The sequence below is a fragment of the Typopeltis vanoorti genome, chromosome 16 (genome assembly GCF_054136105.1).
Source record: "Typopeltis vanoorti isolate ZY-2024b chromosome 16, IOZ_Tvanoo_1.0, whole genome shotgun sequence".
In the NCBI taxonomy this organism is placed as follows: Eukaryota; Metazoa; Arthropoda; class Arachnida; order Uropygi; family Thelyphonidae; genus Typopeltis; species Typopeltis vanoorti.
Window position 1 is genome coordinate 80,650,989 of NC_143564.1, and position 25,425 is coordinate 80,676,413.

At 36.4% G+C, this 25,425-nt stretch overlaps 1 protein-coding gene across 1 annotated transcript in view; it reads left to right on the top strand.

Moving 5' to 3' along the window:
- Positions 1-17,540: 17,540 nt before the first annotated feature.
- Positions 17,541-25,425, top strand: part of LOC150098159 (modifier of protein aggregation 4) — a 28,874-nt gene continuing 20,989 nt past the window's right edge. The window contains exons 1-2 of the mRNA XM_090406420.1: positions 17,541-17,681; positions 21,941-22,064. Coding sequence (XP_090262546.1) covers positions 17,675-17,681; positions 21,941-22,064 — 131 coding nt within the window. The 5' untranslated portion in view covers positions 17,541-17,674. The remainder of the gene's footprint in view (positions 17,682-21,940; positions 22,065-25,425) is intronic.

Genomic DNA, 25,425 nt, shown 5'->3' on the forward strand with positions numbered 1-25,425 from the left:
GCTTCATGGTTTATCAGAAACTCTCAGGTTCACAGAGAAGTCAACATTCTCTACATCACATCCCTCCTCCATGACCTAACAGAAAAGTTCTTCACCAAGACAAACAATCATCCAAACCTACTGATCAAGCAAGCTTCAGACTGCAATGAAGCTTAATTCTGCAAACACAAAAGACCCAAGTCAATTCTAAGCTCAGCTGAACACAGCTAATCTCACTGCCCTTCCAGGGCGGGCTTAAAGCTCAATAACTCTCCATTCAAAGAACTTCCTTCTCAGACAAAGGGGAACATCAAAAGCATTTATGCTTCACCCATAAAATCAGTATCGTTCTGGGTTCTGCGAATTGCATTACTCAGTGGGAGACCACATAGAATAGCAAGGTTTTTGAAGCCCTTCGTAAGAAGACTCCTTCATTTTGTTTTATTATATTTTTTGGAGATTGAACTGCCCACTCAGTTTCCAAAAGTTGGATATAGCTAAATCGGCTTCGCCTATTCCCTTTTAGGGAATAAAAGGCGTTAGCTGAGTTTTTATTTATTTATTATTTATATTTCTTCTAGCCACATCGATAATCGGTAAAATATTCTTCACTTGTGCCCTGCTGGTTGGCAGCTTGGGAAACCGTCCCAACCCTATAACGTTATAACGCCTCTGGTGAGACCCATCACTCTTTTAATAAAAGACTTAAGTGGCTTGATAAGACTTTATTCTAAAAATATTTTATCTGGTATTTAACAACAAACAAAGATGATAAACTTTTTTTTTTTGTTTCGACTAGTTTCGTAAAATGATAAATTTCACTAAATTTATCATTTTACGCTTAAAAAAAATAGAAAGTACGTAAAAAATCAGTTAACATGTCTTATGAAAATATTTGAAGTCGTTTAAAAACAATGGAAAGCGTGGATTCTGTGTTACTCTGGCTGCTGGTTCGTTGGTTGCTACGTACTGTTCTTAGAGTGTGTCGTAACGGATGAATAAAGATAAGAACTTGATGTAAAATCATCCCTTGTTTGGCGTTATACTGTACAGGATTCTTCCTGATTTCAGCTGATTCACTTAACGCTCCTGAGTAAAAATGGTAGTCTCAGTGGAGCATTGTAGTTTGTTGCCATTCTACTTGATGTTTTGTTCTGTTGCATGTGCTAGCTGTGATTTACGTTTTCTTTCATTCTCAACATCATTGAAGTGTTCCAATTGGCATACCTGTCCAATGTAGATGACCACAATTACAATTGATCTTGTAGACGCCTGGTTTATTTTTTTACGATGTGGAAGTTTAAGAGATGTAAGGTGATTAGAGATTTTGTTGATTGGGTAGATCTTCAAGTTTCGTTGCCGAAGCAATTATGCAATTTTATTTGTGACTGATTGTATATGTGGAAGAATATCTGCTTTGTTTATTTGTTCTTTTGATTGTTTTGTATGTATAAATAGAATTTTTTTCACTAATATTCTGTTAAGTTTTATCTGCATTGATCGAAATTTTCTGAGGTGTAATAATAAATAACTCATCCCACAAGACAGATTGATTATCCTATTATTGGAATGAATTCTCCTTTTCCTGACATGCACAGACGTGTCGAAAGGTCTCGCATCTCCGGCCGTATAGTATCTACATCATTCACTGTAACAGAAACTTACAAATATCCGAACATTAAAAAATATTATGCTTGAATTATTCTACTCAGAAAGTATACCTTCAGTTCGATTGCTGCTGTTACTTCCATTTTTCCATCCTCAGTATGTACAATTACTGTTACACATAATAAAATAAAACAAAACTCCATATTCTCCCATTCTGTAAGCTATACACACACACACACACACACACACACACACACACACACACATATATATATATATATATATATATATATATATATATATATATATATATATATATATATATATATATATATATATATATATATAAACTGGTTAGGGCTCACTTTCAGAAATGGGTTGAGAGTAAATCTCTACTTTGCAATGAACAACATGTGTTTACTAAGGGAAGGTCATGTTTTTGTAATTTGTTCACATTATATAACAATGTTACCATTGCACCAGTCAAGGGGAATGGATACACCATGACACTTTTTTGGATTTTGCTAAGGCTTTTGGCAGAATACAGCATGCAGACTGTTGCATAATTGGAGAAAATGGGTTTGGGTTGTAGAATATTAGAATGGATAAGAGGATGGCTGACTGACAGATATCAAAAATTGGTACCACAAGGATCAATGCTTGGTCCACTGTTATTCAATCTGTACATTACTAATATTCGGAAGAATTTGACAAGCAACGTACAGCGATTTGCTGATGATGCAAAGATAGGTGGGGATCATCAGGTATGCTGCTGATATGCAGTACTTGGAGAATGATTTGAATAGGCTGGAATTCAGGGCATGTAAAAATGGGTGTCAGTTCAATGTCAGTAAATGTTAAAGTCATTTACTTCTGCGTGATTAAATATCCAGTGTCGAATTATATTGGTGGGATAAGGCTAGAAGAAACCGATGAGGCTTGGGATCTTGGAGTGTTAATGCATACGAAGTTGAAGTTTAGGGTGTCATGGGGGGAAAGATTGCAAATACAACTCAAAAGATAATTGCAATGCTGAAACGAATATTCACATGTAAAGATAAGGATGTAATTTTGCCTGTTTACAAGGCCTTGATAAGACTTCACTTGCACTATTGTGCGCAGGTCTGGTCTCGTGGTTTCCGTTCTGATTCTGATATATTGGTGTATAATGGAGAGTATTAAAAAGATATCAGGATTGATAAATAGTCATTATGAAGACAGATTGAGAATATGTAGACTGCAGACACTAGCAAACAGGACAAAGAGGGGTGATATGATTGAGACTTACAAACTGCTGAAAGGATCATACAGAATTTCAACTGATGAAATTTTTCAATTTATGGAGGGTGGGGAAAGGACGAGAGGACAGCCTTGGAAGCTGAGAAGGGAGGCCACTAAGAAGGGGGCGAGTTCTAGATTTTTCTCTCAGAAAGTGGTGCGTGATTGGAACGGATTGCTATTGGATGTTGTGAGTGCAAGCAGTGTGAATGAATTCAAGAATAAGTACGATGGTTGGTGTGTGTAGTACGAGACTCCCTTGAGGTCTCTCTTAATAATAATAATAATATAGCAGTTGAATCATAAAGTTCCCTGAAATTGTCTTTGTATTCAGAGCTTGAAACAAACAATTCATCCACACTAAGAGAGAAATCCTATAATTTCTAAATTATTCTTTCCTCTCTTATTTTCTCACTTCCTCTGTAACATCACAATCTGAGGTATACATAATATTTCTCACTGGAAACTTGGATTTATTTCTCTGATAACGTTTCCTCCTCTATTCAAAACCTTTTTGCCCTGTCGGCCTTTTCTATTACTTTAATATGACTGACTCTATTTCTTTCTCTAATTATTTGGAATCATATCTTTGTGATTCGTATACTCTCATTACTGTCCCGAACCGTTCCTTAGATCACTTAGTACTATTTACCATTCCCTTTGGTTTCTAGGAGCTCAGTTTGAATCCCGTCTAGGACATGATCCTTCATAAGGAATTTGTCATCTAACGATAAGCTGTTCGATCTAATGTCGAGGAATAAATGAGTTCCTCCTTTGGGATTGTCATCTCATTTCATATGCGAACTAGCTATAAAAACACACTGGCGTCATAACCTCAATCATAACAGTAAGTTTTCATACCCATTCACTGTTATTTGTAGGCTTTTAGCCACACTTCCATCCATACAATTACAAGGTATACAATACCTTGGGATATTGATGTTGGGATGAAAATACGGAAATATTTTAGTTTCAAACGCATCAATGATGCAAAGCACCTTTATAATCATTTAAAAAAAATCAGCAGTGCAGAATCTTGTTCAGTTAACAGATATAATTTCCTCTCTTCACCATTTTTTATTAGCTGCTCAGATGTACACTAATTGAACACTATTCCATAATAATGGTAAACTAACACGTCAGAAACTAAATTATTGGTAGTTCACTTATAAATTCAGAATGCCTTTTAAGGTTGGTATTCCAACGAGTTGTATAGATACGAGTCTTTCTCGTAGTGAAAGACTCGTATTTATATAACTATAAAAGAGAGAGAGAGAGAGAGAGAGAGAGAGAGAGAGAGAGAGAGAGAGAGAGAGAGAGAGAGAGAGAGAGAGAGAGAGAGAGAGAGAAGGCCGTCTCGATATTTTAAATCCAAACACCGGTATTACTGTGAGCAATAATGTCAGTTAAATGGTCGATTATTTTTATACAAAAAGATTAAAAATTGGAGTTACTAGTGAATTTTCTCAGGAACTGATCAAAGAAAGCCACAGAAAACTCACTCTTGTTGCCAACACTGCCAACCTACATCGGCATTAAACATCCTTCCGCTATCGAAGCGAGTCCCATCTCTATAAGGCTAAACAGAAACTGTTATATGCGTTTAAATTTATTTTGATTTTAGTTTTATTTAACTATTAACACGTTCATTGCCAATCACGCTTTATCGCGTGGACGTCGTTAACTAAATAAAAAAATAAAAAAAAGTTGGCCACCACACGAAATTCCAATTTTCAGCTTGGCAATGAACGATATCGCGCGATCACGCGATGCGAGCTCTCACCAAACGGCCGATCACGGGTTATCGCGTGGACGTCGCTAACTAAATAAAAAAGTAAAAAAAAAATTGGCCACCACATGAAATTCCAATTTTCAGCTTGGCAATGAAAGTGTTAAGTTTGGAATTAGGTTATTAATTTTAAAAAACAAATCGATCTAAATTATCGTTATAGATTTGATTGTAGTCGACGAATAGAGATCTCATTTCATGGAGTTTGTACGACGTGATTCTTAGTTAGTCTATCATTGTGAACGGTATGTATCATTGTAAAAGGTATTGTTTTCCACTCATCTACCGGAATTTAAACAAGCATCTCAAAAAAAAAATTACGATGGCGTTTTCTTCCTTTCAAGTGTTTGTAATTGATTGCGATGTTCATCATATATATTTTTTAATAAAAAGGGTTGATAGTATCAATATTCATGGGATTAACACTTTGGCTGACTGTGCGAAAACATCAATCAGTTCATCACTTTATTTAACCTATTGGAAATCACTGAAGTGGAAAAGACAATTACACTCCATTTTTAATAATGTAATGAGCTTTAATGGAAGTACTCTACTTCAAAGCAATGAAGGAGAGGAAGATACAGGCAACATCATACTGTGATTATTAATGGACAGACACTTCCATGGCGTCCTAAAACCCATGGTAGTAGACAAAAACTATCAACACACTTTCTATCATACCTTTCCTTGATATAATTAACAGACAAAGAACACACAATGGACCCAAGCAACCCATTCCATTCAGTTGCAACCCTTCAAGCAAAAAACAAACGGATAACCGCTTGTTTGCCGACGCTAGCCAAGTGCTGAAATATTCCCATTGTGTTAATCTTATAATATCTTTTAAAAACTTAAATGTTTCTATCATTTCCCTTTTTTCGCTTATCAAGGAACTTTTGCAACCCACAAACCCATAATATATCCTCATCAACTTGGTCACTCGCCTCTCGATGCCCTCCACCACTTTCTCATCCCAAAGAATTCAAGAAGACCAGACCTGATCATAGTAATCCAGATGTGGTGGTATGAAAGCTTCATAAAAAGGAATGATAACACTTTTAATTATGATTGATAGTGTGATTTTCAAAAACAAAGTAATCCTGTGAACTACACTGGTTACTTTAGCAATATGCCATGCAAATTTCAAGTCTATATCTACTACTATCCCAAACTCACTGCATTCAACAATTTTCTGGAGTATAGCTCCCTGAATATGGTACATACGTGGTAATCTTTGCAATCCAAAATGCATAAATTACACTTTTTCACTATCCTGTAAGATCTCTACGTCACATTGATTCACTATTACCCTGCCCTACTTTGCATCATCAGCAAGAAACTAAACATCTCACTTTAAGTAATTTCCTGTATATACAAATGAAACAGTATTGATCCAAGCACAGAGCCTTGCAACACAACCACTAGTCACATCTCCTCTCCTGATTTCTGTTCATCAATGTACTGGATTTTGGTACCTGTCCATCAATCAACCATTTATCATATTAACAGTTTCGTATCTATTCTTGTATGTTTCAATTTGCGAAAGAGTTACATGTGATATTATCCTCTCAAACGCCTTTGCAAAATCCAGAAGTCATAATAACCTTTACAGTGAATCAGCTGTCACCATATTATACATTTATAGTAGATTATAAAACATCACCGAACCTTTCCAAACCCGTGCTTCCCCTTAGATTATACTATTCTTATCCTACAATTCTTGAATTCTCTTTTATCAAGCATTAGCATTTCCAGTTCTTTTATTACAATTAATTGAATGCTGTTTGGTCAATTATTTATTGCCAGAGACTTAGATCCTCCTTTATTCAAATTAATGACTTTCTCATCCTAGTTTCTTGGGAATTGTGAGAGTTTAGGTGCAAATATAAAAGAGCCTGTTCAAAGGGCATCACCAGTTCCCTTGCTCATTCTCTTTAAACATGAAACGATATTCCTTTCAATCCAATAGCTATATTTGCAATCAGACTCTGCAATATGATATATACCTCCAATTTATCATCTACTGTTCTCATTTAAGTCTCTGTTACCACTACCAGAACAAAATATTGAATTGGATGTACACCCTTGCATAATAGGAACAGGTCAGTCTGCAGGCTCAACAATTTCAATTGCCTTTGTCGCCTCTCTACTATTTGCAATCATTAAAATTATACTTCCATAGTCACTTTTTCACTACTTTCCCGAATATATATATATATATATATATATATATATATATATATATATATATATATAATGAAATTCATTAAAATACGCAACATGTTTCATCTGGGTAGCCGACTTCTTCAGGAGCAATAGGACATAGAAAACCAATAAAAAACACTGTAAAGTAACATTGAGTCACTGTAAAACTATAAATTATAAAAATATAAAATCGACTATAAACTACAGTTATCTTGAACTGGAGCTACAGTCCGTGTTAAAGTTCTATTGCTAGAAACATGTGCGCGTGTGATTTCACGAATGCGCCAATATCTGACAGCAGAGCTAAAAGAGTCAGGCAAATTATAGTTGAGGTTACTGTTTATATGAGGGTCCATGACAATCTCTTTAGACCCGATTATTCGGCGTTCTACCTCGTGGCATATGTGCAGGTTCGAAGTTGTTGTCCAGTTTATCTCATGTTGGCGGTCTTCATTATTTGTGTTAACCGAAAACAGGACATGGCTTCAGAGGGCACTAGCTCTAGTTCTTTTGTAAGCGATGTCTCTTTGGTGTTCCTCGAGACGTAGGAGGTTGGACTTTTCCGTTTGGCCATAGTATGGTTTCCCGCAGGCACATGTGATTTTGCACACACCTGGGAATTGTAGATGGTTGTGAGCTTGTTTGTGATTGCTTAAACTTGATCTTAGTTTCGGAAGAGTAGAGAAACAAGTTTGTATGTTAAACTTTCTTAAAATTCTACTCAGTTTCTTGGAGAGCGTGTTGATGTATGGCAAGGGGATACAGCCTTTGGGGTTGTCCTGTATTTCTACGTTCTTTTGTTGACGAACATACTGCGTTACTACGTTGTTTTGTTGACGGTGGTATAGTTGTTTATTGATACTTTCTGAAGAGTTGCCATTGTTTTTTAAGGTTCTTTTAAGATGTTGTAGCTCATTTTTTAGTTCCTCTTCATCTGACAGCACAGATCTAGCACGATATGCTAGAGTTGAAATGATACCCATCTTCTGTGCCTGATAGTGATGTGAGGACGCATGCAGGTATCTGTCTGTGTGTGTATGTTTTCTAAAGATGGAGATTTTTATGGACTCAGGAGTTTTAATAAGTTTAACGTCCAGGAAACATAGAGATCCATTTTCTTCCATCTCCATGGTTAATTTGATGTCTTGATGGAAGTGGTTTAAGTGATTGAGAAAAGTGTGAAGATTCTGAATACCGTGTTCCCACATAAGGAATATGTCATCCACATATCTAAGAAAAATGTTTGGCTTAAAAGTAAAAGAGGAGATTGCCTTTTGTTCAAATTCTTTAAAAAAGATGTTCGCTAGTATTGGAGAGAGGGGCTGCCCATTGCTAATCCTTTAACCCTAATCCTTTAACCTGCTTGTAAAATTTACCTTAAAATTCAGTAGCCAGAGTTAACACAGTGAGATAGCAGAGAGAACATCTTTGAAATCTTGTTACTTAAAATATGGAGAACTTCTTGCGTCGGAATGTTTGTAAAGAAGGCTACTACATCAAAGCTCATCATGATGTCAGAAGACTTGAGTTCTATATTCTTAATTTTAGAGACAAAGTCTGTTGAGTTTTTTATATGAGAAGATTTCCCTGCAAAAGCTTATAAGTATGATGCCAGATATTTTGATAACCTATTGGTCGGTGAGTCAATGCTATCTACTATAGATCTCAGTGAGTGGGTAGTTTTCTTTGTGTATCTTTGAGAGACCATATAACCTAGAAATGAGTGGATGTAATGAACGAATAGAAAGGCGTATGTTTCTTGGAAGTTCTGTGGCTTTTTGTAGAAGGTTATTAGTTTTGTTGTGTATTTCTCTCGTTGGTTCTCTATCAATTTCCGAATAAGTATCCGACTCTAACAACGTTAAGATTTTTTCTCGGTAGTCTGTTTTATTTAGAATTAAAGTTTCATTCCCCTTGTCAGCTTGTAAGATCACGATGTTTTTATTTTTCTTTAGATTTTTGATTGCAAGCCTTTCACTAGGGGAGATATTATCAGAAGGAGGTTTCGCATTATTGATCGTAAAAATTGCTTCCATGCGTAGTAAACTCGCGTCCGCGGTAGGAAGTAGTGAAGCTGCTTTTTCGATCTTTGTTAGAAAAAGTTCTTTGGGAATGCTTTTAGGTGCAGGGACAAAATTGAGACATTTTCCGTGAATTTGTTCTTCATCATGATTTAAAAGTATGACGATTTGTTGATAACTAATTTTTTAAGTCTGTCATGAAGATTATTAAGACTCGGCTCTTCTTGTGTTGACATGAGTGAGTTCAACTTTATTTATTTAAGTTTTGGGATCTTAACGTGCGGCGAGTACTTATTTCCTTAATGTAATTCCATGACACGTGGTCTTAGCAGGCAGTTAATTGGTTTTCTAAATATGCTTTTTCTGTGAAGAGGACAGATAAATTGCGTTTGGTATCGCAAATCCTCTACGCTAAAAGCTCTAGTTTTGCTTTCATCTAAATTCGGTGTGCTCTTTCTGTAGTAATGACTTCCCTAAATTGTAGGAATTTCGGAATAATTGAAGAAAACTTACAACGTTTTAAGAAGATAAGTCTGCCGAGAGCGAGTCCAATGCTTCTGAGTGTCCTTTGATAAGCCTTCGTAAGTTGAAAATTACCCTAGTCATAAGGGATATGATGACTTGAAGTGTTGACTCGGAATTGGGACATGTTCATGCTTTTACACACACACACACACACACACACACACACACACACACACACACACACACACACACACACACACACACACACACACACACACACACACACACACACACACACACTGCTGCCACAGCACCCATTACAGACTCTGGCAGCTTATTCCACTCATTCAGCACTCTAAAAGTAAAAAACCCAGATCTAACACTCTTACTAACCACACTCTTGCCCCAGATTCCATGGATGTCCCCTAGTCCTCCCACCACCAACGCTGTTCTCAAAAATATCTTCTGAATTAATCTTATAGAAACCCTTCAGTAATTTGAATGTCTCAATAATATCTCCCCCTCCTCCGCCTATGAACCAATTTCTGCAACCCACAAATCCCCTACCTGCTCTCATAAGTTTTATTTCACAGACCTGCTATCATCTTGGTCACTCGATTCTGGATCATCTCAACCTTCTCCCCATCAAGAAGAAACCTAGGTGACCAAATCTGGGCACAGTAGTCGAGATGGGGTCTTATCAAGGTGCGATACAGAGGAACAATAACATGCTTGTCTCTGACCGTCAAAGTATTCTTCAGCAACCAAGTGATTTGATGAGCTGATTTGACCACTTTTGTAATGTTCCCCCTAAACTTCAACTCCTTATCCACCAACACTCCAAAATCTCTTGCCTCATCAATTTCCTGGAGTAAGAAGTATTCCCTCGATCTGTGGAGGATATCCTTCTCGGTTGTTAAAAGTGCACCATTAGAGGCCTTACGCTCCCTTCCTGTGCGCGATTTCCTCCCTCGAAGGCGGCGGATGGTCTGCCAGATTACTTTGTTTGCATTGCATAGGATGAGTCTAATCTTTCTCCGAAGGATTCCCAAATCTTCTGCTTTGCTGTCTTTACTGCTTCAGCAGCAGCTTATTGCGCCTCAGCATATCGGAAACACATCTCAGGTGAACTGGCCCTAAGTTATGTTAGGTAGGCCTCCTTTTTTGCCCGGACAGCTTTTTGGACTTTTTGGTTCCACAAAGGAGTCTTTTCTCACTGCCCTTTGCCATGCCGAGTCGCTTTCTGTTACAGCATGAGGGTGCAGAGAAAGCTGTTCTGAAGAGCTCCCACTCCTTCTCAACATCAGCAGTATGCTTGTGAATCTCTTTGAATCTGGAGGAAATGTCATCTGCAAAATTCTTCCTCACAGCCTCATTTTCAAGTCTCTCATTTCATGGGGTATAGCTGCTTAAGCCTAACAGCGTTGATGGTAGCATCTGGTTTCTGAAGCAGTAGAGTGCAGACAACAAGGTTGTCTGCACTCTAAAAGTTGACAGTTCTGCCCCTCTCCTCACATGAACGTCCAACACTGAGGAAAATAGGTTTGCTGAGACTATAAAGAGGTCAATCAGAGACCTTTGTCCAACTGTATCCCTGTACCGGGTATACTTATGGACTTCTCGGTGCTGGAAGAAGGTATTCATTATGGACAATCTGTTAGTACAGCAGAAGTCCAATAATTTCAACCATTTGCGTTAAGGTCAGGATCTTCATTTCTGCCAAACACACCCCTCCACGTTTGGTCATCTGTACCAACATGTGCATCGAGGTCACCCATTGGCAGGACTGATTCCATGTCTGCCATCCTGTCAAAAGCAGCATCCACTTCCTCTAGGAAGGCAGAGTATTCTGACTCCAGATTAGGTGCATAGGCTTGCACCACAGCCAATTCATGGTTTTTCATCTGGAGCCTTAACTCACATACCCAAGCCCCAATGGGATCCACTCAGCAACACAGTCTGACAGCCGGGGGCTTGTGAGTATCCCCACAGGTGCCTGAGCAGATATTGTTGGGCTCACACCAGAGTTGTAGAGTTTCCATCCCCCTCATCCATGTCGACAGTTCCAGAATTTCTCCTCTCGGTCGAAGAAAGCTCGACTAAGTCTAGCTGGTAGCGCTTGGCTTCCTCGACCAGTTCCAACTCCATCTCTGTCAAAGAGAAGTTGTTCCAGTTGCCTAAACCCATAGTCTGGTGCTGTTGTCGTTGCCATTTTCGTCCTTTTGCAGAACCATTTTTTTGCGCTGCCCATAAACACCTTCCCAAACAGGTAGCAGGTCCATTGATGGAATTTTCTCTAGCTGAATGCTGAGGAGTCGTGTCTATGGGCGACTGTAACATATTTTTCGAACGGGTTCTACCTAAAACTCGAACGCGTCCCTTGGTAACCCACGTGATCGACGATGCGGTATGACCATTGTTGATGGCCTGACCATGCTACAGAGTTTTCGTAATGTCCTGTTAGCACAAGACGAAATGACACAGCAAAGTAGGAAAGATTCCCCTCGAACACCCTAATAGCAATCGGGGGTAGAAGCAAGAAGAGAAGAAAGATAGAAAAAGGGAGGAAGAGGAGGGACCAGGCTACAGATAATATAACAGGTGTATATTACTTGAAGTAAGGCATGGTCCAGCATCAGGTACCTCGGGTTTGCCACGCCCGTACTCAGTAAGGTGAGTCCGTAAGTCGATTAATAATAATATTAATAATATTATTAATAATAATAATAAAATAATAATACCTATGTGGATGGAGGTTACACCTGTAACCTCCATCCGGCGCGTTCTCTGGTGGTGGATCGGGGAATGCTCGTCACAGTTTACTATGAAGGGTAGGACGGAAATAAAATACCTCCTGCGTACCAACCGGATAGCATCTCTCTCATAGGCCGGTCTGGGGGCATCTAAGGTGGCAGCCCCCCCCCCCCCCACCACCACCAGACTTGGGTGCTGAAGGCAAATTCCCTACACACCTTTAAGCAGATAGCCGAACTGCCTAAATGATTAACGACAAAGCGAGGAAAAAGTTGCATGAGACACGGAACATGGAACATTAAAAGTCTAAATGGAAAAGCAAACGAATTGATAGATGAATTTAAAAAAAAAATCTATATTGGATCTGCCAGCAGTCACAGAAACAAAAAAGAAAGGTCATTGTTGCCAGAAAATGGAAGATGGATATATACTTTTTTATTCAGGGGTAAACCCAAGAGAATGGGGAAAACGAGGGGTAGCATGCATAACTAAACCAGATCTCAAAGAATATATTACTAAATGGCAACTAATAAATGAAAGGTTGTTGACAATCACTATAGATTTTAAATCAGATAACCAATTATTCACTGTAATTGTTGCACATGGCCCGAATGATAATGCTGATAAAGAAATTAAAGATGAATTCTTCGAACTCTTACAAAAAACAATTGAAGAAGTTCAGGGGCATATTATATTACTAGACCTTAATGGCTGGGTAGGGAATCAAGTAGATGAGGAAATGAAACAAGTGTTGAGATCACACGGAGACATAACCCGGAATAATAAAGGAGAAAAAATAATAAATCTTTGCCTTATAAATAATTTAGTATAAAGAAATCCATACGTTTGCCAGGGAAGAGCCCAGTAAAATGATAAATATAATTGACTATGCCATCATAAGCAGATCGTACTGGAAGTATACAAAAAATGCAACAGTCTATTGAGATCCTGAAATAGGCAGTGACCACTACTTATTATTGGAAACGACCCATAAAATAAAAGTTGAAAAATGTAGAAAAAGTAGCAAGGAAATAAATGTTAAGATAAAGAATTACAAACTAAAGAAAGAAGAAACAGCCATTGAGTATAAAAGTAAAATAGAACCGAAGATGAAAGAAATAGAAAAAGAGATATATGAATACCAAGATGTAGAAAGCATAATAGGTTCAAAACACTTCTTCTAGAAACAAGCAAAGAAATTTGTGGTCTATCATTAAAAATAATAAACAGAAGAAACATAAAACACCCTGGTGGACTGAAGAACTAAAAGAAGAAATTAAAAAGAAAAAGCAGTTGTGGAAGAGATATATAACATCAAAGCTGCAGGTTGATAGAGAACTATACAACAACCAAAGAAATAAAGTTAAAACCTTAGTGAAAGAAGAGAAAAGAAAATGCTAGGAAGACTTTGGACATAGCAGGGTTTTTCATCCCGCATACAGACAAATCGGCCCTTCAGAACACACGCAATATACAGACAAAAAATACTAGATGTGGTGGTGGGCGGTAGATGGCTGTGACGTAGATGATTGGTAGTAGAGGTTCGGTGTAGTGGTAGAGACGGAGAGTTGTACAATGTCCTCCCGCGATGAGTCTTTGGGCACCTTGGAGGTGTCACGAATAATAATATTTTAGAACAAAATTTTAAAGGAAACCAAAAACTCTACTATAATGTTTTAAGAAGAATGAGATCAGAGAAAGAATGCCCCATAAAGTTTATCAAAAATAAGGATGGAAAGTTACTCACAAATTCCGAAGACATCATGGAAAAATGGAAACAGTACTTCCAAGAATTATTGGAAGTTGCAGTACATGGAAAAAATAAAACCCTAACAGCAAGATATGCAAGCAAAATAAAAGATCAAATTAGAAGTAGAAATTCATGCAAATGAACTGTTAGCCGCAATGAAATAAAGCTGAGCAAATCAGCAGGTCATGACCAAATAACACCAGAAATGGTAAAGAAATTAGGAACGAAAGCATAAAATTTCTTTTACACCTATTCAATGTTGTATGGAAAAAAGAAAATTATTTCCCAAAACTGGGAAGTAGCAATAATAATTCTCGTTTAAATTAAGGGGATATTAAATCCCACATTATTTCAAAGCCAAATAAGAAACTCAAAGATAGAAATCAGAGAGTTTCATACCGAATATATAGCAAACTATAAAAGTTTCGGAGGATTGTAGCGTACGCTAAAACACGTGGTTCAATACTAGGGCAACTCGTAGCAAAGATGGATAAAGTTCTGATCACTATTCTTAGTATTTCCTATAATGTAAAACACATCTCCTAGAGAGTAGATTTACCTACTCACTGATGAGACCTTCATAAAGGTCGAAACCGGTCTGGGTTTCGACCTTCCACCATAATGTATAACACCATACATATCCTAGGAGATGTCTTTTATAGTTTGCTATATATTCGGTATGAAACTCTTTGATTTCTATATTTGAGTTTCTTATTCGGTTTTGAAATAATGTGGGATTTAATATCCTTAATTTAATTAATTTTACCTCGCCGAAATGAAGCCTTTTTGGCTCTTTATTTTAGTAATAATAATCCTTTTATTTAATAAAGGATAACCGTAAATGTGAAAACAGTAGAGGGATTTCGCTTTCAAGCGTTCCAGGGAAATTGTATGCCCATATTTTAGAAGAGAGGCTTGGGAACGGAATATAGGATACACTGGACATAATGCAATATGGCTTTCCAAAAAGTAGCACACATAATCTTATCTCAGAGAAAACATTGGAATATGGAAAAGAACTACATCCATATTTTCTAGATTTCGAAAAGGCCTTTGACCGAGTTCCCAGACACTTAATATGGCAAACATTAAAGGAAAACAAGATACATGATAACTTAGCAGCCATACAAAGCCTCTACAAAAGTAATAGAAATTACGTAAGAACCTGTAATTATAGATCAAAAGAATTTGAAACAAATTTAGGAGTGAGGTAAGGCTGTATCCTCAGCCCTCTTCTTTTCATTATAGTAATGGATGAAATTTTAAAGGCATGCCAAACAAAAACAAAAAAAGTTCCACCTAGGATACAGGAAACTGAAAGAAACCAGGATTTCACACATGGGTCCTGCAGATGATGTAGTGATTCTAGCAAATACAGCTGGAGATTTGCAGTACAACATCAACATTTGGTATGAAGAAACAAAGAAAAGGAATATGACCAGTGGCCGCTCGTGGCTTGAAATCGTGGGGGTACTGCAATTTTTCGAAATATACATACACACTGTAAGTACAGTGTAAACGTGTTTGGATAAAATATCAAAAAATCAGCTAACGCCTTTTTATTCTCGTATAGGGAGTAGGCGAGGCCGTTTAGTCCTATCTAACTTTTGGAGATTGAGTGGGCACTTCAATCTCCACTGGCAGCCAATCAGAGATAGCTGGCCCAAGGCTATTTCTAATTAAGCGGCACACAGTGAAGAGAGACGGCTCAACAAGTGCCGCCATCTCGTCGTCCCTAACCCTAACACAATATATTTAAATGTCTGAAATAATGTGGGTTCTCCCGTCGATTTTCTTGAGTTTACGGGACGAAAAACCCCAGTCTCCGAGATAAAAAACCAGCTTGCCCGTGCCGGAGATCGACTAACTCGGGAACCAGTCGAAAAAAAATTTCCTCTAGACGCCGACTAGATTAGAAACAAATTCTTCTTTCATGCGGTAAAGCGCCATGGTGTGCAACCGTCACATCCACTCAGCTACTCAGACTCCCCATAAAATATCAAAATTATGGTAAAAATTAAAAAAAAATTAAACATGAAAAAATATTGTTTATTATTGATAAAATTATAAATTATACAGTTTGGTATAATTGTAAATTACTTATATATAAAATATATTCTTCTTGTTTTGTTTCATGATAAAATAATATTTATTATCGATAAAATTATACAATTTAGTATAATTCAAAATTACTTAAAAATAAAATCTATTATCATAACCCCAATAATGTTCTAAAATAAAAAAATCGTAACAAATGTTATGTCTTTAATTGTAATGTCCAAATATTTAAAGAGACAGAGTAAACACAATAAGCACTATGAACACTCTTCTACTTCTGCAAACTGCATATAAACAACACTGGAACTACGCGACGGATAGTGGGGCATTATGCTAATAGCTCGTCTCACTATGACATGCATATGCTTGCATGCATAGCAATATGACACTGTGGTAAATACAGTGCTGCTAGCGTCCTGCGCCCTCCTAAGTGCTACAAGATGGATTTTTATTATTTTTTATACAAAATAAGAGAATTGTATAGCATTGTTGATGATAAAATTAAATATTACAAGCAAATATAAATAAATATTATATATCGAGAAAAATTGGGGGTGCTGCAATTCCGCAGTGCCTATGCTTGAGTCACCCCTGAATATGATCATAAATATAAATAAAACGAAACAATGATCATATCTAGAAACCAACCAAAACACATAATAAAAATAGAAAACCATCAACTGGAACAAGTTCACAATTCTTGGGATCATATATACGAGAAGATTGTAGACTAGACACAGAAATTAACAACAGAATAACTGGGGGAATAAAGCTATTCTATGCAATGAAAGGCCCACTCCTAGATAAGAAAGAAGTTACCCAGAATACCAAAATGGCAGTATACCGTTCAGTGTTTGTACCAACATCAAGATACAGTTGCAAGTCTTGGTGTTTAACAACAGAAAGCACAAATTAACTACAAACAATTGAAATGAAATATCTTAGGAAAGTGGCACAAAAAAACAAGACTAGATTGAATAAAAAATCAAACTATAAGAGACAGCTTTCGAGTTGCACCACTGAACCAATTCATAACACAAGTCCAAATGAGATGGTTTGGACATCTTAGTCCAATGGAAGAATAGCAAAAACTTATACGAAAGCCAGAAAATAGGAAAAAGAAACACAGGCAGGCCCAAGAAGGTTGGCAAAAGAAAACAACAAGCCTTGGACAGAACGGCATGGAAATCTCTTTGGCAAAATCTCGATCCTTAAAATCACAAAGAGATCATAGACGAATAATAATAATAACTTAGTTTATCCAGTGATAATTTTTTATTTGTATTCATTTTTGTTTATTCATCTATCACTTTCATTAATGGATTTTCAGGTATGATTCCACCAGCTTGCTTTTTCCATCAAATCCTTTTTCATTTGGGTTTTTTATTGAAGGACTGAAATGATATCCCGCGTTTCTTTAAGATTTCTCTTAAAGAATCTAGGATGTTTATTTATTTTTTTTAGCATATTTTATTGTGCAGGTTTAAATATTTATATATAATAATATTTTTAGTTTATTTTAGAGCTCTGAATTTGGTTACTCCGTTATTTATTTTATTTTATCTAGATTATCACTTGTGTTTTTGTTAAATTTCGTGCCTGGTTTTCCATCAGCAGTTTCCTCACAATTTTCTGTTTCGTGAAAAAAAAAAAAAAAATTTAAAAAAAGGGAAAAAACATTTGTGGGTTTATTTAGTGTTTAGGTCGTTGGCCCACTGTCTATCGTTGGTTCTCTTCGATATTCGTTTCGTATCAGAGAGTTCCAAGATGACACGTAAGTTTCTATCAGTTTTGTTGTAAATATTATGATCTTTATTAAATGTAGTTGAGCAATAATTAGGAATAGTTAGAAGCCTAATCGTCAGCTTGGCATCCATCATGGTGTGTTAAGTAGGTTGCCATTGAAGTTTTCTGTTTTCGAAGGGGATAATCATTTTCTACTTGGTACTTAACTGCAACATTTTGTAGACCATTCATATCAAGAGAGCATTTTGTTTTGTGTTAACGAGGTTTAATAATTATACTGACTTTTTATGTAATCCCATTGATTAGTTTGTTTTGATATCAAATATTGATTCATTTCTACCTAGTGCAGTGCTCTAGTAGAAATCATGAGAAAGATTCAAATCCTATTCATTGTTAATCAGTTCAACTTGCCTTGCGTGAAAAACAAATTTTCCACACAACAGCTTTTTATTTTACTTTTGTAATACATATAAATAGTCCAGTAATATATTTAAAAAAAAATTATTGCACTGAACGTTCGTATTTTAATAAAATACGATATGGGAATGCGATTATGGCATAATCGCATGCCCATAATCCCAAAATATGAAACGGAAATTTGGGATGATGTAAAATAAAATTTGAACTTAACGGTAAACGTTTTTAGGAGATAAAACAGCAATTTGAATTAAACGTTGATTTCTCGGAAGAATTAGTTCAAGACAACATAAACCCATGACTTAGTTCCCAAGGTATTGTCTAAAGTCATTAACTCTGTCCCATGTCAGTTAGCATTTTTAGTGCTTTTAATGCCTAGTTAAAAAAAAAAAAAAAAAAAAAAAAAAAAACTAGGCCCATATTATGATTCTGAAAGTGATTAAGATCTTATAACAATATAAGGTCTTGATCACTTTCAGAATTTTTTTAAAGTTACAAAGGTTTCATTGTTTCTCTCCTTGGTATAAAGTGATATTTAATATTCTTTCTATTAACTTTTTTTTTGTCAACGCAGAGCTTTTAAGACACGTTTTGTTGTTTTTGTTATTAAGTGCTGAGCTATTTTGGCCAACTCATGTTTACATAAAAAAATTGTAACATTTCCCTCATGTATACATTCTCACCAAGCTTACTGTTTACCCCCCCCCCCCAACACATACCTAATCTATACATAACCATCTACCACCTACTAGTATAATTTTTTATTGGTAAGCTACATCTACTAAGGTCAGTTTGCTTGTAGGAGGGTCCCAGAGGGTGGGGGTGGGGAAACTACTCATAGTGGCTAACTTGCCTTTTTAATTAAAGAAGCCCATATAAAGATTCTTCTCAACACAATGAGAATTTGAACTAGTGTATTTTCCATTCAAAGAGCAGCGTTGAATGGAAAATACAACACTGCTCTTCCTATGGATGCACAAACTTATAATATTTGAGTATGTTTTAACCATGCATACATTACTGCTCTTATGTTTCATAAACTTGCGAGATACTTCCATCATAATACATGGTTCTTATTTTTTTCTTTGATTAACGTTTCTGTTGACCGGTTTTCATGGTTAAAAAGAAAAAGTATCTTCTTTTAACATCTTGCTGAATGAGACAAAAATCAGTCATAAACAATTGAGTGAATACCTTTTTTTTTTTTTTAAATATTTAAATGATTTTCCATTAAATAGTCCCCACCAACCTTATACATTCTTTAATTATGGCTTTCTAATACTAGCTTCTTTATAATAGCGGCACTATTTACTATTATACAATCATCAATTTCTTATCCTTGCAATGTATCTTTTATAAACCGTGCTATTCTAACATATAATGGTATATAATATTTTGTGAAGAATGTACATGTGAAAGGGAAATAAAGATGTTTTTGTGTCCAGTTTTCTTTAAATACTCAGTGAAGATTTTAATACAGTTCCTTGTTTAAAAAATCACTAACTAGTCAGAACAATTATGCAGCTCATCTTTGTTATTTACTTGTTACTTGTTATTTATTATTATTGGGTTTCAGTGAAGTTATTCATAATGGAAAGAAGCCTCACTATCATACACAAATCTTGTTGAATTATTTTATATTCCTACACTATTTCTGCTTTCAATATGCACTCATAACCTTGCATTCTACTTGCCAATCACTTTATGCAGAAAACTTTACCACCACACAGTTTCATTATACACCTTTCAGGACTTGCCTCTGTTTCTGCATCAATCATTTTCATTCTATGAAAAAATTTCTTGTGCATTAATCCAGTATTAATCTCTCACCAACTTATGTATGATGTGAAAAAGGAACTATGTATTATTAGCTTTCATGAAAGAGCAGCGTTAAAACTTGGTATGCATGAAGCTTCATTAGCTGTCTCTGATGGGCTAATTGACATTAATTTGTAAGCCTTTCTTATTAACACATGCATTTGAGAAATGTCATGAGTAGCTACTTGAGCATATTTTTAAACAACTGATCCAAGCCACAAAGTTGTATAAAGCAAATCATTAATTTATTTTATCAACTCTCATAAGTGTTTCGTGGTATAAACTACACCAAGGGGAGAAAAATAAAATGAATGTACTAAACTCACTAATATTTTGCTAGTTTTCTTACCTAACATGTTCAGAGGACAAAATTATATTTGTTTCAGGCATATAGCACTCATCTAAATAGTTAGTGGGTACTGCTCATACCATGTGTTGTTATGAATAACCAACACCTAAGCCCTTCAATGCGCATTTTATATGAATACTAGATTATATATAAAATCTTTCTTAATGAAAATAAGAGATATTTTTCTTTTCATCTTTCTTTCAAAGTACACCAGTATAAATTACTCTGTTCCTCTAAGCTGGCATACTTTGGACAGACAGGCAGATCAGCAATCGTCCACCTGGAGGAACACAAGTCATACATCTGCAACCACGACTATGGTCAGTCAGGCCTTGCTGACCAAGTCTTGGATACAACCCATAAGATCTCATGGGAAAAAAAAACACCATGCTCCACCACAGCAAATTCAAAAAAAAAAAAAAAAGAGAAACTATTCTTAGAATCAGCAGCAGCAGCTCTCAGAAATCAACCAAATCTTAATAAATATGGTTGTATTAAGCTTCCTAAGATTTGGAAAACACATCACCAGAGTTCTCACCCTACATTCCAGGCCACCTACAACTGCCCTTAGAGGGTGCTCCACCTAGTTAGGACTTTAGTGTCACCCATGTGGTTGGGCGTAGTATTGTTTGTTATTTGTTTTTATGTTACATTAGTTCTTTTGTAATCCCTAAAGATGTCTCGGTGACTGAGATGAAATATAGGAAGTATTAAATTCTGTTTTAATCCTTTCTGAGTGTTGTAAAAAATCCATTAAACCTCCAACATGAAGATACTTGCATCATATATATATATATATATATATAAATACTTGTAGACAGAAGAAAAGAGGAATGATGTGATAGGTCTATGAAATTTTAAGAGGACATCATAGGATATTGGTTGTTGAAATTTTTCATTATATAGAAAGGTAGGAAGTGGGCAAGGGGACATCTGTGGAAGTTAAGTTTATATGCAGTTATGAAAGGGGTAAGAGCTAGATTTTTCTCTCGTGGAACAGTTTGCCTGTTGGTGAGCACATCTAGTGTGAATGAATTTAAGTGAGGGGTATGACAGCTGTGTGGGTGATGTATGACTTCCTTATGAGTCCTTGGAGGTCTAATAATAATTTCTGAAAGGTGTCTGCCTGAAATCCAACAGGTAAAAAACTCTAACAAACAGGCACCATCATTAAGTTGAAGCTGTCATTTGATTTACTGAACTAGGCATGTCACAGCTGAAAAATGATGAGATAATTGAGCTGTTTGGATAAATAGATATGTTAAATTAAAAACAACAAAGAAATAATGTTCTTGTCTTAATCCTTCAAGTGTAAGCAAACAATGTTTGCACATGAAGTTTCTTCATGACTAGGCTACTTGTATACAGAAGCTATTGACAACATGATTGCCTATTTATTGATAAAGGCTAAAACTGGTGGGTAGTGGCACCCTCCATAATGCCATGGAAATTAGTTTCTATATACAAGTAGCCTAGTCATGAAGAAACTTTGTGCAAATTTTTTTACTTGCACTTGGATTACACGAGAATATTATTTCTTGACATTTTAATTTAAGTTATAACAAAGTGAAAAAAACTCTGTACAAATAGATATATTACTGCTTCATTGAATTGTTACTGAACATAACTTAGTGATTATGTTCAGTTTCATTTTTTTTAAGTGATCTAAGAATGCAATGTTATTTAATAAACTTTCTCTTAAGGTGGCAACCAGCGGGAGTTAGCAAGACAAAAGAATCTTAAAAAACAACAAGAAGCGAAGAAAAGACAAGATTCAGATAAGAAAGATGGAAATAGGGGTCTTTCTCTTGAAGAGAGACGGCAAAGGTTAGTTCCATTATTGGTGTAGCTTGTGAAAGAACTGTGTTCATATTTTCATTTCATTGTTTAAAAAAAAATATATTCACACACACACATACACACACACTGGTGTGACCTGATTTGCATTTATAAATTTAAATTGTCACATTAGATGCTACCCAAATGTGCATGCCCTGTATTCTCAAAATTTTTCAGTACACATGAAATAATGATGTTGGCCAAATGTTTGCAAAAAAGAATATAAAATAATGGATCAGGAAGAACTGAAGTTATTAAATTAGAAACACCTATGTCAATTATAATAAATGGACCTGAACAGGAGGTTGTATATATTCTTCTTGAGATAAGTAAATATACTCAACTTATATCCAATTGGACTAAACTCTGGAGTCCAAAAGGTTGTTAGTAGCCCTGAGCATATTTTGTGCAAGTAGATATTAATAATTCTAAAGGTGATTATTTAGGATTGAACAAACATTGCAGGAACTGAGTAGTTTTTTTAGAAAGTATAATAGACAAATAATTAGGTCTTTTTTTCTTCTATTTACCCAAGTATGAGCAAACAAGTTTGCACATGAAGTAATATCATGACTGTCTACAGTTTTCAGATTACTCTATGTACAGTATGCCTGTTAAGTAATCAGGTTGATTTTTTACAGGACAGTCCTTTTGAATAAAGTTAACAAATGTGTTTATAGTTTCAACTTCTAGAGTTGAGTAATCGCAGGTGCAACTTTTGAGTCAGATGATGGAGCAATTTTCGTGTGGCAGCCATGGAGCATGTTAGAAGTTGTCATGGAGCAGAGAGCTGTGATAAAATTTTACTGTAAATTAGGAAGAACGGATACGATTACCTATATGAGTTGCCAAAAGGTGTCTCATCTTATTATTGAATTACTCTGGATTTAGAGAAAGATGTTGGAAGTTATAGGTAAATATGACTTCTCCATTACTTCCATCTTAGTATCACCACCTCTGGGTCTGGCTCCCACTGACGAGACCTCAATAAAGGTTGAAACCGGTCTGGGTAGTGGCCCTTCCCTTAATGCATAGCATTATATTTGTCCACAAGGAAATGTGCTTTGCATTATGGGAAATACTAAGATAAGTGATGAAAGCTTAGTCCACCTTTACCACGAGTTGCCTCAGTCCTGAAGATATTTCAGGCACCAACTTTGTTTGCTTACACTTGGATAAAGGATTAAACTAAATTTATTATAGTCTAACCGATTAGGAAAAAACTTCCAACAAGTAATCTTGTTAGATACCCTGGCATACTTTAGCAATCTGCTGTGTAAACTTCATCTCCCTCAATGTAGTACAGAACTTGTAATCTTTATATCCCAAAATGTGCGACTTTACACTTTTCCACGTTAAATTGACATCCATTATGCTTTGTCCTATCAACCTGTTTAAATCATTCCGCAAGCTCTATACATCACATTGATTAATGATTACCCTGCCCAACTTTGCATCATCAGCAAACAACTGAATATCTCTCTTCAAATTATTTCCTGTATCAATTTATGTACAAATTGAACAGCAATGGTCCCAGCACAGAGCTCAGTAGCACACAACTAGTCACCTGTCTTTTCCTGTATTATTATTTCGGGCAACTCCAAGGAGTCGACAGACTCATCGAGGGAAACCTTAACATCATGTCAAGAACAACTATTCGACATTCACACAGTATCTATCATACCTCGCCTTGAACTCATTCACAGTCATAGCACCCACAACAGACTCTGGCAGCTTATTCCACTCATTCACCACTCTCCAAGTAAAAAATCTAGCTCTAACACCCTTGCTAACCACATTCTTGCCAAGCTTCCATGTATGGCCCCCTAGTCCTCCCACCACCAGTCTTATTCTCAAAAATATCTTCTGCATTAATCTTATAGAAACCCTTCAGTAATTTGATTGTCTCAATCATATCGCCCCTTTTCCACCTATCAACCAATTTTTGCAACCCACAAATCTTCAACCTATTCTCATAAGGTTCATTCCATAGACCTGCTATCATCTTGGTCACTTGCCACCTCCTCAGCATCAAGAAGAAAAGTGGAGTAATTTGAATATCTCAATCATATCACCCCTTTTCCACCTATCAACCAATTTTTGCAACCCACAAATCTTCAACCTATTCTCATAAGGTTCATTCCATAGACCTGCTATCATCTTGGTCACTCGCATCTGGATCCTCTCCACCTCTTCCCCATCAAGAAGAAACCCTGCACCCATATCTGGGCACAATAGTCTAGATGGGGTCTTATCAAGGCTCGATACAGAGGAACAATAACTTGTTTGTCTCTGCTTGTTAAAGTATTTTTCAGAAGCCAAGTGATTTGATGAGTTGATTTAGGCACTTTTGCAATGTGCCGCCTAAACTTCAACTCCCTATCCACCAACACTCAGAAATCCCTGGCCTCATCATTCTCCTGGAGTACTGTTCCACCAATGTGATATACTGCTGCTAATCTTTTCACCCCAACAGTGTATGCATAACCTTACACTTTGCCACATTAAATCGACATCCATTTTCCTTAGCCCAGTCCTCCAAACTATCCAAATCATCTTGCAAAATTTTGACATCCTGTGCACTCACTATTGCTCTACCCAACTTTGCATCATCAGCAAACAGGTGAACACTTCCTCTCAGATCCTTTCCTATATCGTTAATGAACAAATTGAAAAGTAGTGGTCCAAGAACAGAACCCTGCGGCACACTCCTGAATAAACCACTCTCTGATATCTCTCCATCAACCACCCTCCTATCCATCTCACCAACCCTATATCGATCCCCATATGCTGCAGTTTAGTGATTAGAATTCCATGTGGTATCCTGTCAAAGGCCTTAGCAAGGTCCAGTGGAATCACTGTAAACCCATTACCCTTATCCAGTTCAGCCGTCACTGTGTTATAAAACGTGACCCTTCACAAAACCATGTTGTCCCCCATACAGTATCCCATTTTCATCCATCCAATCCTGTATTTTTTTCTTGACTAATTTCTCCAAGACCTTGACAACGATTCCTGATATGCTAATCGGTCAGTAATTTACAACAACAGTTTTGGAACCTCTTTTATGCAATGGAAGTATTTTCCCCTCTTTCCACCCCCTCGGGACTAACTCAGACCCAAGACTCAAATTAAACAAAATGGTCAAGAGCACCTACAATTCTTTAGCCGCTTCACGTACGACACGAGCTGGTATACCATCCAATCCCACACATGTATTGACATTGAGGTTTTGTAATAGACTACTCGCCTCCACTTCATTCACCACAATTCCCATATAATCTATTGGTTTATTCATTCCTGCAATGTCACCACCTGGATGATATATTCTTGCAAAGTGCTCACTCAG